Here is a 17,500-nt window from a genome sequence, read left to right as displayed (position 1 = left end):
TGCAGGACCATTTAAACGCAAACATGTCTTTCGAACTGAAGTCCGTTCAAAAAAAAGAAAGCAAGAAATGCAGCAGCTTAGACCCATGGCTATTCAAAACAAAATGACAACAAACTCAGCCGGTCACATTTAGGCCTACATTCAAATTCGGAAAGCATCTCCAACAAAACGTTCTCCATTACGCGCAAAATAAACACAACTCATGTCCATAGCTAGAGGCCTATGCCTACTCTCTTCTATTAACTCGAGAGTTAGCCTATTTGAAATGGACAACAGATAGCTTACATACCAAATTGCTTATTCAGTTTAAGGAAAAGTATGTCCTCCAAAACATTCTCCTTCAGATTGCTGCACAAAGGAGACAGGATATATTTGAGAGGCGAAAAGACACTGACCTAGGTAACGGGCACAGGCAGCACAATCATTGCAGATCTGTTAGGCTACTCGCGGCTCGCTAGTGTCAACAGTAGTTTCACTTCAGCCAGGCGGTCTGGGTAACATTTAGCGGGCAGGTAGCCAAGCCCATCACTTCCGGAATAAAACTTTATTTCAAGATTTATTTTAACAATTATTTTATTCCCACAATATTTCAAGAAAGGTTATTTGGAACGAAAAATAACGTTATTAACCGGTTATTTAAAATTGAAAATATTGTTTTCACTCCGGAACAGCTGAAATTGTTTTTGTTCCGGTTTTCGATTACGTTCATCACAAAATTTCGTTCTTTACCGGTTTTCGTTTTCGTTCTTTGAACCGTTTCTAATCCCTGCTTAAAACACATATTTAATTATCTATTGAAGTTCTACTATGTCAGGATTCCTCTGACATCCATTCATCTCTTCCTGTTTAATATTAAAGAAGTCTTCTAGTGGTTCAGAGCAGTAGGGGTGAGAAGGACAAGATGCTTTTTCAGAGTTTTGGGATTAGGCAATTCTCACGTTTCTCAATTTAAACACTGAAATGTGTGTGACTGAGACCGAGGCTGCGTCTGAATGATCTTAAAATGCTGTCTTAGCACCCTGGTGTCTTAGAAGAAGAGAAGGAAGCACTGTCCGAATCTGCTTCATTTTTTTCTCAGGGCTCATAAGACACCTTAGAATACGTCATATAACGGTCATTTTTCAAGGAACCATCGGTGTAGCCTTGATGCTGTCTACTACCCACAAACCTTTGCGCCACGACCCTCCGGCAACTGAAAAAAGTAAACAAAGATGGCGGACCAACTCCGCTGACGGTCGTGTTTTGTATGTAAATGTACATGTTTTCAGCGTTTTTGCGCTTAGATTTTTTAAAAGAAATAGACACCGCACTATCCGATAACACCGTCATTGTAACCATCAATAATGGTTAATGCGTTTTGCGAGGCGTCAGTCAGCCAACTTTCTAACATCAGTACGTTAGCCTACGTCAGTTAGCTACGTAAGCTACGTAAGAACCTACGTTCTTTCAGCATACTAACGACATAAAAGAACGTTCGTTTTTTTGAATAATCTCACCCTTAAAAATCTACCTCGCGCAAGACAGCTGTCTGACAGCAAGACAGGTGAGACACCAAGGTTGTAAGACAGCTCTCTTACATTTAAGATCATTCAGACGCAGCCTGAGTGTGACTGAGTGAGTGTGTGAGATCATCTTACCTGTGTGTGTCCGTATCTAACTGAGTGTGAGTGTGAGTGTGTGAGATCATCTTACCTGTGTGTGTCCGTATCTGACTGAGTGTGAGTGTGAGTGTGTGAGATCATCTTACCTGTGTGTGTCCGTATCTGACTGAGTGTGTGTATGAGTGTGTGAGTGCATCTTACCTGTGTGTGTCCGTATCTGCCTGAGTGTGAGTGTGAGTGTGTGAGATCATCTTACCTGTGTGTGTCCGTATCTGACTGCGTGTGAGTGTGAGTGTGTGTGAGTGAGATCATCTTACCTGTGTGTGTCCGTATCTGACTGAGTGTGAGTGTGAGTGTGTGAGATCATCTTACCTGTGTGTGTCCGTATCTGACTGCGTTGAAAATGGGCATCACCCCCCGGCGGTTGGGTTGTGTTACCATGGCGCCCTGCTCCAGCAGGAAGGAACACCCGTCCAGTTTGCCCCTGCCAGCTGCTGCGGTGAGTGCTGGGGACGAGGAGAAGAGCTGTTCTGATGCTGACATTCATAATGGTGTCAATACTGATGCTAATGCTAATACTGATGCTAATGCTAATACTGATGCTAATGCTAATACTGATGCTAATGGTCACAGCAGTAATTATGTTCAATGATGTCTAAGACCCAGACCAATGAAAGACAGCTATTAGAGTGCAAACACTCTGTGACTTATGTCCGGTTCGCTGCTGCTGCGCTACCTGTTGAATGTCAGATTAACAGATTAGAGCATGCACACTGCCTACGTGACACGCGCTTCTCAGGCGTGACGCAAGCCCTGAGTCATGTCGAGCTTCGGTGTGGAGTTTGTTTTTCACACGTGAGGTAAGAGAGAGGAAAGCAGTTCTCAGCAAAAATAGAAGATGTTTTAAAGGTCATATTGACATCATACCGCACTTTGGTCAACCTGAGTTGTTTTTAAATGTGCTTTATAAATACATTTGACTTGACTTGACTTGATACCAGCAACATTAAATAAACTGACTCGTTTCACTGCAATTTCGTTGTCTGGGCTATGTGTCACAGACATGATGAAGGAATGATGATGAAGGAATACAAATATGATCATTTTTAACCATTTTAGCAATTGCATGTCATGAAAGGGGAACATGGAGGCTACATGTGTACTATATAGTAACCCAATGGAGGCTACATGTGTACTATATAGTAACCCAATGTAGGCTACATGTGTACTATATAGTAACCCAATGTAGGCTACATGTGTACTATATAGTAACCCAATGTAGGCTACATGTGTACTATATAGTAACCCAATGTAGGCTACATGTGTACTATATAGTAACCCAATGTAGGCTACATGTGTACTATATAGTAACCCAATGTAGGCTACATGTGTACTATATAGTAACCCAATGTAGGCTACATGTGTACTATATAGTAACCCAATGTAGGCTACATGTGTACTATATAGTAACCCAATGTAGGCTACATGTGTACTATATAGTAACCCAATGTAGGCTACATGTGTACTATATAGTAACCCAATGTAGGCTACATGTGTACTATATAGTAACCCAATGTAGGCTACATGTGTACTATATAGTAACCCAATGTAGGCTATAATGACATTATATCGATAAGTAAGTCGTCTCCCATTGTGATCTATCTCTCCCTCTCTCTCTCTCTCTCTCTCTCTTGCTCTGAGTGAGGGTAATAAAAGTCAACTGGACAACTAAATAAAAGTACAACTTTCTGGTCTTCACTTTTCAGAACACTCATCAATGATGGATGATCCCAAACTGATTGTGTATTGACAGCCATTTTCAAAAGGCAAGCTCGGTGCAGAAAGATACGACTGACAGTTGCAGCACCGCAGAAGGAACCTTGGCGGTGCGAATACACACACGCAACCGAGACGCAGCAGTACCGCAATGCAGCCTCCAGCACATGCAACACAGGCTGTGTGAAACTGGCCTAGGCGATTCATTTTTAGAATACTTAAGATCACAGTAATGGCCAACAGTAATATAAATGCTCCAAGAAAAGAAAAACTGAATCTTGGACTGATTCTCTTGGGCTCTTAAATCAGCAACTAAATTCTTCATCACGATCAGCCACGGGACCCTTCCACCCTGGAGCCCATGTGGCGTTTCCACTGCAGGGCCCACATGCTAAAACAACTGCACCTTTCCACCACGGGGCCCGTGCACTACTTTTACGAAGGGTATTTAGCCTGTTTCTTTTTTCTGGTCAACATCTAACATCTTAGCCTTCAACACGTGTTACACATAACGTGTACGCTCACAGCTCAACAGCAATGATGAGTGCAATTTACAACAACGATCACCTGTTTAGCTGTCCACGTCTAACTTGGCTAATCGCACGAGGATCAGTGTTCAAAATGGATCTACTAGGGTAAGCTAGACCAGTACGTTACGCACTTTCAACGCGCATGTTGTGTGAGTACAGTTTGAAGTTTAGACTGCTGTTGAGACGTTGCCAATGTGCCTATGTGCTATATGTTTATAATTTTAAACATTTGATAAGCCAGCAAAATTAGCCTTTTGGAATCCTATACTGTATCACTCTACAAAATTGATATTATGCAATTGCCCAAGTTAGACACGTCTAAGAGGGAAAAAACACCCTTCGTAAATGTGGCCCTATAAGTTTCCATGGTTGCATATACTGCTGTGAAGGTCTGAGCAGAGAAAGTGGTGCCTACTGAAGTTGTGCTCACTGTGTACAGACACATACCTGCAGACACAACTGTGCAGACGCATACCTGCAGACACATACCTGCAGACGCATACCTGCAGACACATACCTGCAGACACATACCTGCAGACGCATACCTGCAGACACAAATGCTTATATCTACTTTACTTGGCATTTTCATTCAGCCGCTGGCTTAGTATGCTACCAGCAAACCCCTTTTCATGGTATATTTCACTGTCACCGCCACACAAATCCCACCGTGGCTTAACTACTGCTGCTGCTGTTGCGGCTCAATCTGCGGAGTCAGCACAGCACAGCGTGTCCTTGACCTTCACATGCCAGCACAGACTGACAGACAAATGCCAGAGGCTCTGACATTTATCAGGCCTATAAATATCAGAATTCAACTTCTTTGTAAGTAAATACATAAGTGAATAAAATAAATAAATAACTAACTATAGCGGAATGCCAAAAAGGGGACGGCGCACGCAGCCCGGCGGGCCTTTGACCTTTGGGCCAGTGACGGTTCAGCCCGGCGGCAGATGGCAGGTTATTTATGCAAACCTGACTGCTGAGTCAGAACCTCGGAGTGGAGCGGAGCCGGGCCTGGGCATGCCACGTGACGTGACGTGACAATGCAACAACCGCCAGGTTTCCCAGACCCGACTGATTCATAGCCCCTCCCCCCTCATCTTGACTCTTCCAGTTTCTAAATGAGCACAAAAGCATACTCGTGAATGATGAGTTTACATCACTGGTTATGTAACACAGCTGCTCCTGCTGTCATGTGTGGCATCATAGCTTGTGTAATATCACATAAATACTGTGGACGTACACAACTAAAATACCAAAATTATAATATTATAAAACTAATTTAATTAAAATAGAGTAACTAATGACAAACTCATAACTCGCAGGTCAGGGAAAGGGAATACTAGCCATAAATGCAATAACTAGCTCATTCATAAAATTGCATTGTTAACCACATTAGTTTACCTGCTAAACCTATGGACTTCTGCATCAACAATAAGTAAGTTGCACACAAATTCAATAACACAGTTCTCATGTATACTATGTTGGATATGGTAGTCAAAAGAATCCTCCGCAAAACAATATTTAATTTCTGGACTCACATATCTCTATATTTCTCATGTATTTCTATAGCTTCTGCTGCTTGTTCATTATAAACTAATTACTGCAGAGAATTCCTGGATAGCAAAATGAAAGAAAAAGTTCCACCACAGATCACAGAAAATACAACGTATTAAAAATCATTGCCGTCAGCTCTTTTGACAGACAACAGAGAGTCAGAGGTCTACATCCCTGATAACAGAAACGTTCCTAGCATGTCATGTTTTGATAAAGGCTGGAAAGTTAGAAGAATATAGACATATATTACAAATATAAATATGAACAAAAATCACTGACCCAACTTGAAATGGTTGTTTTATAGTAACCTTATGAGCACACTGGATGAATCTGCTCACTTTAGATTCTCTCTTCTCTTCTCCCCCAAACCCTCCTTTCTATCTCTCTACCCAGACCCAACCCTAAGTAGATGCCCCCCCCCCCCCCCCCCGTTTTCTTTTAAATTGTTATTAGCCCTATATAAATGAAATTGAATTGGCATAAATTAAATTGAGTTTTCTATTAACCATTAAGTTCTCTTACCGGTCTCTCCCCATAGAGAGTCATATCCATCAATCTGAACTCTTACCGGTCTCTCCCCATAGAGAGTCATATCCATCAATCTGAACTCTTACCGGTCTCTCCCCATAGAGAGTCATATCCATCAATCTGAACTCTTACCGGTCTCTCCCCATAGAGAGTCATATCCATTAAGTTCTCTTACCGGTCTCTCCCCATAGAGAGTCATATCCATTAAGTTCTCTTACCGGTCTCTCCCCATAGAGAGTCATATCCATCAATCTGAACTCTCATTAAGTTCTCTTACCGGTCTCTCCCCATAGAGAGTCATATCCATCAATCTGAACTCTTTCCGGTCTCTCCCCATAGAGAGTCATATCCATCAATCTGAACTCTCATTAAGTTCTCTTACCGGTCTCTCCCCATAGAGAGTCATATCCATCAATCTGAACTCTCAGGTCCTCGTCGCTCAAGGCCAGCAAACTCTTCACCACCTGTATGACCAACAAGAGCAATGTCAGCGATCTAAACAAATCATTTCAACCTGGAATTTAAATCTAAACTGAGCCTTTTCTTTTGTGCCATTTGAATGAATATTTACTTTTTTCAATATAAATTAAAAAAAATGCAGAGCTCTAAGATCTTCACTGTCTACCCATGACAACTTTAAGATCAAGCTAAACCTCTAAGCATTATGCAAATGTGTCTCAAATCTCATGTGATGCAGTCCATATGGATTTAGATTTAAGATTAGGGTTAGTAATATTACACCTACTTAATTACATTGTAATATTACATCTACTTAATTACATAGTAATAGTATTACTACTTAATTACATAGTAATATTATAGCTACTTTATTACATTGTAATATTATAGCTACTTAATTACATAGTAGTATTATAGCTACTTTATTACATTGTAAAATTACATCTACTTTATTACATTGTAATATTAAAGCTACTTAATTACATAGTAGTATTATAGCTACTTTATTACATTGTAATATTATAGCTACTTAATTACATTGTAATATTATAGCTACTTTATTGCATAGTAATATTATAGCTACTTTATTACATTGTAATATTATAGCTACTTAATTACATTGTAATAAGCACTCTAACTCCTCACCTGGGTGTTTCCCATGCTGGAGGCTGCGATGAGGGCCTGCTGTAGGGCCTTACACCGGGGGCCAGTGGGCTCCTGGGGCTCGGCTGAGGCCCACGGCTGCTCCAGGAGGTACTGGATGATGTCAGTGTGGCCCCTGAGAGCGGCATGGACCAGTGCACACTGGCCACTCTTATCTACATGCTCCACCTGTGGATGCAGCATAGGAGAGAGGGAATAGGACAATTACACACACACACACCAGCACATAGTTCAATGAAGCTTGAATGTATCTTATAAATGTGTGTGAGTGCATTTGGTGTGTAGAACAACTATCTACGTGTATGAGTTTATGTGTGTAACTATGAAAACCCACCTTCGCTCCCTTCTTGCAGAGCAGGGTGACCACTTCGAGGTGTCCAGCAGCAGAGGCGGAACACAGGGGGGTCATGCCGCTATCAGACACTCCGTCTATGGGCGCCCCAAACTCCAGGAGCAGGGCCACCACCTCCAGGTGACCCAGATGGGCCTGCACACACAGCACCGTGGACCCGCCCTGGACCTCGGTCCGGGAGCACACGTTCGCCCCGCCCAGGATCAGCAGACGACTCACCTGGGAGAGGAGGGAGGTATGGGGAATGTAAGGGTTAGAACGATTGTGTGAGTGTGTGTGTGTGTGTGTGTGTGTGTGTGTGTGTGTGTGTGTGTGTGTGTGTGTGTGTGTGTGTGTGTGTGTGTGTGTGTGTGTCCATATCTGTACACCTGTATAATGTGTATATATTTCTACATGTCAATATTTCTCACAATTCTCATTACTCCTTCAATGGTTTAAATGAAACATGGTCAAATCGGACTGAAACACTGTCCAATGAGCAATTACTCCCAGAGCGGAAAGGATGAGATAGAGATTGTTATCAAAACAGTCCCAAAATACAATCATCTCCTAATAAAGGCCAGACCGGATATGGAGAAGACAAGTAAATGTTTGTGGGAGCTGTATGTTTGTTTGAATGTGTGTGTGTGTGTGTGTGTGTGTGTGTGTGTGTGTGTGTGTGTGTCTGTGTGTGTGTGTGTGTGTGTGTGTGTGTGTGTGTGTGTGTGTCTGTCTGTCTGTCTGTCTGTCTGTGTGTGTGTGTGTGTGTGTGTGTGTGTGTGTGTGTGTGTGTGTGTGTGTGTGTGTGTGTGTGTGTGTGTGTGTGTGTGTGTGTGTGTTATCTGCACCATCTCCAGAGCTGTAAGGAGAAATATGCTCCCTTGTTGTGAGCCTGTGTCCCTGTTGTGTGTGTGTGAGTGTGTGTGTGTGTGTGTGTGTGTGTGTGTGTGTGTATGTGCCTGTGACCCTGTTGTAACTGAGGACAAGCTGCTCTGCCTCTGTTCTGATTGAGTTAGCCTAGCGCTAATGAACGAGCTTAGAGGAAAGGGGCGGGGCTTATTCAGGCCCCATGAGCACTACTGACATCCGCTCTGCTGCTGAGCTCAGGACCACAGAGGGTGAGCACTCATACACAAAACAGATGCACAAATAGTCACACAAATCTCTCTCTTTCTCTCTATGTCACACAAACTCACGCACACGCAAACACAAACATACACACACTTACACACTTCTTTAAACCCCTTTAGTCACACAAACATTAATTGTCTTCTCCACACCCTGCCTGTTTTTTTATCAGTAGATGACACACACGCAACTCAACCCTTCAACACTGCTGCTGCCTCATCTCTCCTTCCTCCGTTCCTCTTTTCCTGACAGCTCTATGCATCATTCACACATACACACACACACACACACACACACACACACACACACACACACACACACACACACACACACACACATGACACACGCACACACACATGACACACGCACACACACAAACACACACACACACACACACAATTCTGAGGCTGAATAGACATGTCTGATGTTTAATTCATGCTTATAGTCGGAGTCATGGCAATTTAATTGTGTGACCAATAGACTGAAGTGACTAATGTATGGATTAATGCTTGGGTGGATTAATTGAATGAATGAATGAATGAATGAATGAGGGAATGAATGATTGAGCAATCATTATATTTAACCTTTAGCGAAAGTCAGATCTTATTGTAAGCCCTCTAGCTGGCTGTATTGCTTATAGTAAAGCAGCTGCACAGTATAACTCTTCAAGTGGAATACTACAATTGTGAATGTAAACAAACACAAACACACACACTCACCCACACAAACACATTTGTGACCCGTCAAGTGGAACAATCTAGTTCCTCTCTCTCTTTCACACACCCAGGCACACAGCGCACACATATACAAAAGAGTTCCCCTCAATTTCCCATTATTACCAACTTCTCAAATGGCAGCCTTCTTTCTTTAGGTCTAAAATATCACACTAACGTGGCAGAGACAGTCTTTGCATCCTTTAAACGTGACGACTGACTGACTGTTTTTGTTGAAACACCACAGACATTTATATATTCATATTCCACCTCACAACAACAGGACATACTATCTGATCCTTCAGCATTCTGGAATTCTGCTATTCATCTAATGCTAGACTGCACTGTTTCAGGCAGTGAAGCACAAAAGTGGAAAACTACCCTTCTTATAAGCAGTTGCGGTAATGACATGAATTTGAATTGGGATGGACCTGAAATCTGCATAGGAGATGAAGGAAACAAAAACAAATTGATTTACTCAAACTCCATGACAACTGATGAAACTTCAAGGAGATTGCAAGGACATTGTGAGATTGAGACACTCAGGAAGTGCTTGATCTCCTAAAAGAAATCATACTTGGATACAAATCCGACACATGCAACACTAAATCTTTTTAAAATCACATCAACCGTAAAACTGAAGACAATCATCAATACCTAAGCTGATGAAAGAGACTGGAGAACTAACAAGAGACGACAGACGTTCTAATACCAATACTTCAGCAACGTATTCATAAGCGAAGATCAACACAATATAAATGTACCGACCTTCCCTACCAAGACAATATCAAATCAGATGCAACCTTTACTAATAACAGGACAATCTGTATCTGACAAAATAAAGGAGTCAAAACAAAAAACATCACCAGTAATGAATGGTTTACACCAGTATTGATCATAAAAATGTAAGCAGTCATAGCAAAACCATTGGCCAATTTCAACAAAACCATCGTATTACGGAAAATCCCACAGGAATGGGATTGATGAACCACCTCAAATGAAACAACCTACTGCCATCATATCAACATGGATTTGTTTAGGGCAAACATCACATAACTTTAAGAATGCCTTGATATTTGGACCACTGAGATGGGCGGACAAGTGGATGTCATCCATATGGGCTAAGCATTCGACGAAGTACCCCACAAGAGGCTATATATTATGTTTATCAACTAGTATGCCATCAAATAGATCTCAGGTTTCCTACTAAACCAGGAAGCTGAAGATTGTTGTGAATGGACAAGAGTCTAGCTGGGCAGAGGTCTACAGGAGTTCCACAGGGGAGTGTTTTAGGGCCTGCCTTCTTTGTGGTGTTTATCAACGACTTTCCCAAGGTTCTTAAAATTACTGTCAGAATGTTCACTGATTATACAAAAATCAAGAAAAAGGAAGGAACTACAATATGACACAGACAGATTGGCAGAGTGGGCCAGAAAATGGCAACATCAACAACACTTTAACAAATCTAAATGCACAGTATTACACCTAGGGAACAAACCCAGCCATACATATAGCATAGAAACAGGAGGAGCATCAACTATACTGAGTAAAACAGATATAGGAAGAATTTGGGGAGATACGAACAAAAAAGGCCAATAAGCTATTAGGGCTTTTAAGAAGATCCTTCAGCTACATTGACAAAGACTCTTTGGTGGTCCTTTAAAAATCGCTCATAAGACCCCTGTTGGAGTATGGGCACATTATTATCTACCCCCATTACAAGACTCAAGCTCAAGAACCTGAGCTACGAAGATCTAATAAAGTGCTATAAACTACTCAACAACAGACATATTATAACATGCCCACTGGATAGGAACAGCAGCACAAGAACAAGAGGAAATAACACTATAAACTATTTAACGACAGATATAATATAGTATGTCCTACAGGGGGCTCTGTAAAGCGCCTTGAGACAATTGTATTGTTTTGGCGCTATATAAATACAATGAAATTGAAGTTAATTTAATATAATATAAAAAGCCCAGTGGAGAGTAACAGCAAGACAAGAACAAGAGGCAATAACATGAGGCTGAGGAAACATTATGGGAAAATAAAAATAAAAATTCTTTGGACCCCCCGCCATCTCAAGTGGTCGGAACGGCAAGTCCGAATTCATTAAAAAAAAAATATACCTAGACTGACACTGGAGAGAATACCACTAACCAGTATCAAATCTTTGTCAAACGTTACCATACCAAAGAACTGACTCAGATGAAGATGTCACACATCGTGCACAGGCTTGAACCTAAAAGTTATTATGACGATTGGAAATTACAATGAAAATCAATAAATTGCGAGCAGGATGTGGATTTTAGAGTGGAAATCTGAAGTCTGTGGCTATCTTTCTTCTTGGTACAGTCTAATATTTGTAGTACTTATACTGCAGTAGTATATATTTGTAGTTCACACATTTGCATATGTGATGTGAAAGACACTCCCTCTGTGTGTGTGTGTGTGTGTGTGTGTGTGTGTGTGTGTGTGTGTGTGTGTGTGCTCGTGCGTGTTCATGTGTGGTTTAGTAACGCAGAGGCTGTGGTCACCTTGACATTGGGAGTGTAGAGGTTCCTGTGTGTGTGTGTGTGAGTGTGTGAGTGTGTGTGTGTGTGTGCTCGTGCGTGTTCATGTGTGGTTTAGTAAGGCAGAGGCTGTGGTCACCTTGACATTGGGAGTGTAGAGGTTCCTGAGGGAGCCCAGGGCAGCGGAGAGGCCGTCAGTGCTACAGCTCACCCACAGAGCCTGCAGCACGCTGGAGGACACACCTGTCTTCTTACTCAGGCCCTGAGAGAGAGAGAGAGAGAGAGAGATCAGAACCTGCAGCACGCTGGAGGACACACCTGTCTTCTTACTCAGGCCCTGAGAGAGAGAGAGAGAGAGAGAGATCAGAGCCTGCAGCACGCTGGAGGACACACCTGTCTTCTTACTCAGGCCCTGAGAGAGAGAGAGAGGGAGAGAGAGAGAGGGAGATCAGAGGAAGAGAGAGAGGGAGAGAGAGAGGTAGAGAGGGAGAGAGAGGTAGAGAGGGAGAGGAAGATCAGAGGAAGAGAGAGAGGGAGAGAGAGAGGAAGAGAGAGAGGGAGAGAGAGAGGGAGAGGGAGAGGGAGAGGAAGATCAGAGGAAGAGAGAGAGGTAGAGAGAGAGGGAGAGGGAGAGGGAGAGGAAGATCAGAGGAAGAGAGAGAGGTAGAGAGAGAGGGAGAGAGACAGAGAGAGGGAGAGGAAGATCAGAGGAAGAGAGAGAGGTAGAGAGAGAGGGATAGAGAGAGAGAGGGGGAGCGGGACTGACGAAGAGAGGGAATAGAAATAGAATAGAAAAGAAAGAAAGAGAGGGATGGAGTTATAAAAACAACCAAGAAGCCAGTGGGTCACACAGTTCTGCTCATGTCATTAGCTAACCATATGTGCTACATGCCCTAAATGTGGTCAGAGGGCTGGATTTGAGTGCATGTATATGTGTGTGGTTGTGTAAAACAAAAAAGGGAGTCCTTGTGTGTGGGTACCCTCTATGTGTGCTTGACCTTGTGTGTGTGTGTGTGTGTGTGTGTGTGTGTGTGTGTTTGTGTGTGTGCTTGGGTGCAGCACTGTGTGTGTGTGTGTGTGTGTGCGTGTGTGTGTGGGTGCGTGCCTGTGTGCAGTACTGTGTGTGTGTGTGTGTGTGTGTGTGTGTGTGTGTGTGTGTGTGTACCTTAAATATATGTGCTTTGAGGATGTGGTGGCCCAGCTCCATGGTTTGCTGGCGGTTGAGTTTGCAATCCTGGCGAGACAGCATGAATGCCATGAGGGCGTGCCCACTCCTGAGGATGAAGAAATACAGGTTATGGCTCAGCTCTCTCATCATCATCATCACCATCACCATCATCATCATCGCCATCGTCCTCATCATCCCCAAAGCTCTGAGGAGCCTGACTGACCCCTAGAACTGGACATTATACTTGTTTCAGACTATTATCATAATCATCCTCTTCTTAAATCACTCAAAGCTCTGATGCCGCTGACTGATCACTACGAGCTCACCTCACATATTTTTCAGATCATCATCATCATCAACCTCCTCACCTTCATCATCATCATCATCATCATCATCATCACTCATGATCAATGATCAGCCACAACATCCTTAATACCTTTCATTATCTTGGCTAACATTATCAACATCATCAACTACGCAAAAATTGCCATGACCCATGACCATCCTTGTGTAGTCTTTTAAGATGATGATGATGATGATGATGCTGATGATGATCATCAACATAATCATCTTCTTAATCATCATTTTCGTCACCTCCCTGCCTTACCTGGGGTCGCACAGGAAGTCGGTGCTCTCCCCGTCAGCCCTCCACACCAGCCACTCCCTGAAGGACGGGTGGCAGAACATGCGCGTGCGGTCCCGCCTCACCACCAGGAAGGGTGCCAGCGTGTCCAGGCGCTGCTGGAAGTCGGCCCAGTCCAGCGTGCCCTGCGCCTGGCCCGCGTTCAGCGCCCGGAACAGCTGCTCCTCCGAGAGCGGGTGCAGCGAGGCCAGCGCCACGCTCAGCAGCGGCGCCACCCGCTGGAAGGCCGCGGTACCGCAGAAGCGCAGGTTGCACTGCAGCAGGTAGAGCTCGCACAGCGAGACGGGCACCACCTTGAAGCTGGCGCTCTTGGTGACCAGGTGGCCGCGCTCGAAGAGATCCAGCGCCAGCTTCAGGTACAGGAAGGAACCCTGGCTGCGGCCCACCAGGTGGGCGGCCAGGCGGGAGGTGGCTGAGAGAGAGGCAGGGGAGGAGGAGGTGGAGGAGGTGGAGGAGGAGGACGCAGGGTCCGAGCGGCCGCTGGGCGCCACGTTGGCAGCGATGGAGGGGCTGGCATCCATGCGCTGGCGCACGTAGGCGATCAAGTCGGCAGCGAGGTCCTTGTTGCCATGGATATCGTCCATGGAGATCTTGGGGAAGGGCAGCAGACTGGTGACCTCCTGGTAAGACAGTGAGACAAGGAGAGAGGAGAGAGGAGAGGAGAGTCACTTATAGGTGCCAACAAACCAACACACACACACACACACACACACACACACACACACACATACATACAAACAAACACTCACACAAGCATGCTCCCACTTTCACAAAAGAAATACAAACCCACCTACACACACACACACACACACACACACACACATACACACACACATACACACACACACACACACATACACACACACACACACACATACACACTTCTCTTATCTGAAGAACCCCAAAAATCAATGCATCATTATCCTTCAATCTCAGACACAGCAGGCTGACAAGGCAAGCTGGGATCAAAGCCCTCCTGCCTCACTCAGGTGAGATGAAGCCAACCCCAAAGAACAGAGGCAGAAGAAAAGAGGATTAAGAAGGAGAGAGATAAAGAGACAGGAGATAAAGACGAAGTTAGATAGGCTCGCATAGGGATAGGTGAGATTCTAAGGACAACTCGGGTGTATATATATTGTGTGTGTGTGTGTGTGTGTGTGTGTGTGTGTGTGTGTGTGTGTGTGTGTGTGTGTGTGTGTGTGTGTGTGTGTGTGTGTGTGTGTGTGTGTGTGTGTGTGTGTGTGTGTGTGTGTGTGTGTTAAAGAGACAGAAAGGCAGTGGACAAATAACATACAACTTTTATAAAATACTTGGTGCAATGGTACAGCGACCACACAATCTTAACTTGAGGTCAGTATAAAGAAAGCACAAGGCCGACACCTAGAGTTAGGAATCAGTGATCCAGATAGAGAAGTGATGTGATGTATGTGGTCTCTATTGTGCAACTGCCACCCTCGATGGCTCCTACCCAGAGCCGTAATGGGTGCCCATAACCATCTGCAGATTAATGGGAGCAGGGAGCCGGCGGCTGCCCTCGCATCACACTTCAACCTGACAGAGCCGTAAAGCAAACTCATTACCTGATTACTAAACACCGGCCCAAGGCAAAGACCAATGCCTTACCTTATAGAGACAGAGGTTAAGCTTTGACACCATGGTTTGCTTTAGGTTCACCTATAAGCCTGTATATGTGACCCTATGATCTGTGTCTACAGCCTACCCTATCAATATAGAAAGGATATTATAGAGTTAACAGTCTATTGAGCATCTATAACGCAAAAGTCTATAGTAAATTAGACCAAATTTATAACACAGCATGACAGTAAGACGATACATATTTGAGAGTTAACAGGTTATCCGATCAAATCAGAACTGTCCACTACAGCAAAAATGAGTTCAAAAGTACAAAACCCGTTGCCAATGACAGCGGTGATTATCTTTCGCAGAGGTCTGTTAGCAGGAATTAATGTATGGGTATGACGTACGGATGGCCCATTCAAATCAACGGTACTTTTTGGAACATTCTGAAGAGCCGTATAATAATGAAATATATGTGCATATACAGTATGTATATATGGAAATAAAGTATTACACACGGTAAATTGTAGTTTATTATTCAGTTCTGTTTTAGTAACTACAACATGCGAGTCAGAGGTGGAGTGGTGACTCACCATGTGACTAACCCTGACGGTGACCACCAGCTTGAGCCAGGAGGGAAACTTGGAGATGACCTTGGTGAGGAAAGAGGCAATGGTGTCTCCGTAGTCTGGCTTATGGAACTCGGCCTCATTCAGGCCATCCACCAGAATGATGTAATCCTCCTCGGCTATCTTCCTCTCTGCGTGGTGAACGGGAGAGAGGAAAGGGGGGAGAGAATGAATGAGAGATGTATCTATAGAGGTGTGTGTGTGTGTGATGTATCTATAGCGGTTGTGTGTGTGAGAGATGTATCTATAGCGGTTGTGTGGTATCTACACTCTTCCTGGGAGGCAGGAGTGCTGTTATTGACAGCATGCACTCTTCAATCTTGAACCAATGCTGCATCAATCAGCAACATTCTAGTACATCAGCTTTTCTCCTCATAGAGCACTCAAAGCGCTCACACATCTACCCAGTCACACACAGACGACAGAGGCATACCATGCACGGCAGAAGCGGTTGGGTCCGGAGCAGTGTTTCTGTGTGTGTGTGTGTGTGTGTGTGTGTGTGTGTGTGTGTGTGTGTGTGTGTGTGTGTGTGTGTGTGTGTGTGTGTGTGTTGTGTGAGTCTGTGTGAGTCTGTGTGAGTCTGTGTGTGTCTGTTTGTGTTGTGTGTGTGTGTGTGTGTGTGTGTGTGTGTGTGTGTGTGTGTGTGTGTGTGTGTGTGTGTGTGTGTGTGAGCACGCTCATCGATGCCTGTTATGTGTGTGTGTGTGTATCTATGTAGAGAGAGAGAGAGAGGGCTACCTTTGCGTAGGTTGGTAAGTGGCTCCAGCACGCCCCGTCTGAAGGCAGCCACGGGGTCCTGCACGCAGGAGCGCAGGCTGAGGAGGCCCTGGAGCTGCGTCTCCCGCAGGAGCAGCTCCCTGTAGGCGCCCAGCTGAGGAGAGCGGCACAGCAGCGCGGACACACTGTGCACAAACTCCGGCACCAGGCAGGTGTAGGTGTTGTCAGCCTGGCAGTAGTGGTAGGCCACGACCTGGAAGGACAAACGCGGAATGTTAGCTGCTAGCACTAGCATCAGCACTGTAGCTGCGCGTAATGTTAGCTGCTAGCACTAGCATTACAACACTTAACATAGAGAGAGGCTCCCTTAACATCAAGGAAGCATTATTCAAGGTGTTTGAACAAACTACTAAACATGAACCAACCATGTTGCATGCTCACAATACAAAACATTTAGAAAGATGTATCATGACAATTCACTTAATTGTCACACGACAGTATTATATCACTAGATTCGGACTGTAACGACATCTTGTGATAACATAGGCCATCTGCCATTAGCTGTTTATAACATGTTATGGCAGCCTTATAATGGCCCCCCAGGAAAGTGCTACCCATTAGTATTGGTTTTGTTGAAAGACTTTGTATGTACATTCTCCATTCTCCTAAACACTGTGTGTGTGCTGGAGCTGCCTTAATCTGGTATCATTCATATGTTGTTTTGCATTTGCATTTGCATTGGGGCAGCTGTGGCCTACTGGTTAGGGTTTCGGGCCGGTAACCGGAGGGTGGCCGGTTTGATCACCGACCAGTAGGAAAAATGTGGGCGGGTGAAGTGGTAGAGCACTACTCTCCCATGCCCACATCCACGGCTGAGGTGCCCTTGAGCAAGGCACCTAACCCCGATCACTGCTCCCCGGGCGCCGCTGAAGGAAGCTCACTGCTCCGGGTTAGTGTGCTTCA

At 44.3% G+C, this 17,500-nt stretch overlaps 1 protein-coding gene across 1 annotated transcript in view; it reads right to left on the bottom strand.

The window, feature by feature from the left end:
• LOC308362051 (protein TANC1-like) overlaps positions 1 to 17,500 on the bottom strand; it is a gene marked incomplete at both ends in the record, with an annotated part of 87,202 nt that overhangs the window by 8,548 nt on the left and 61,154 nt on the right. The window contains 9 exons of the mRNA XM_080834542.1: positions 1,974 to 2,107; positions 6,375 to 6,456; positions 7,097 to 7,282; positions 7,449 to 7,685; positions 11,942 to 12,064; positions 12,968 to 13,076; positions 13,578 to 14,233; positions 15,785 to 15,951; positions 16,559 to 16,790. Of these exons, the coding sequence (XP_080690668.1) occupies positions 1,974 to 2,107; positions 6,375 to 6,456; positions 7,097 to 7,282; positions 7,449 to 7,685; positions 11,942 to 12,064; positions 12,968 to 13,076; positions 13,578 to 14,233; positions 15,785 to 15,951; positions 16,559 to 16,790 (1,926 nt within the window). The remainder of the gene's footprint in view (positions 1 to 1,973; positions 2,108 to 6,374; positions 6,457 to 7,096; positions 7,283 to 7,448; positions 7,686 to 11,941; positions 12,065 to 12,967; positions 13,077 to 13,577; positions 14,234 to 15,784; positions 15,952 to 16,558; positions 16,791 to 17,500) is intronic.

This window comes from Sprattus sprattus (assembly GCF_963457725.1).
Source record: "Sprattus sprattus genome assembly, chromosome: 3".
NCBI classification, from domain to species: Eukaryota; Metazoa; Chordata; class Actinopteri; order Clupeiformes; family Clupeidae; genus Sprattus; species Sprattus sprattus.
The sequence above is the reverse complement of the archived record's forward strand: the minus strand, read 5'-3'. Positions and strand labels throughout refer to the sequence as shown.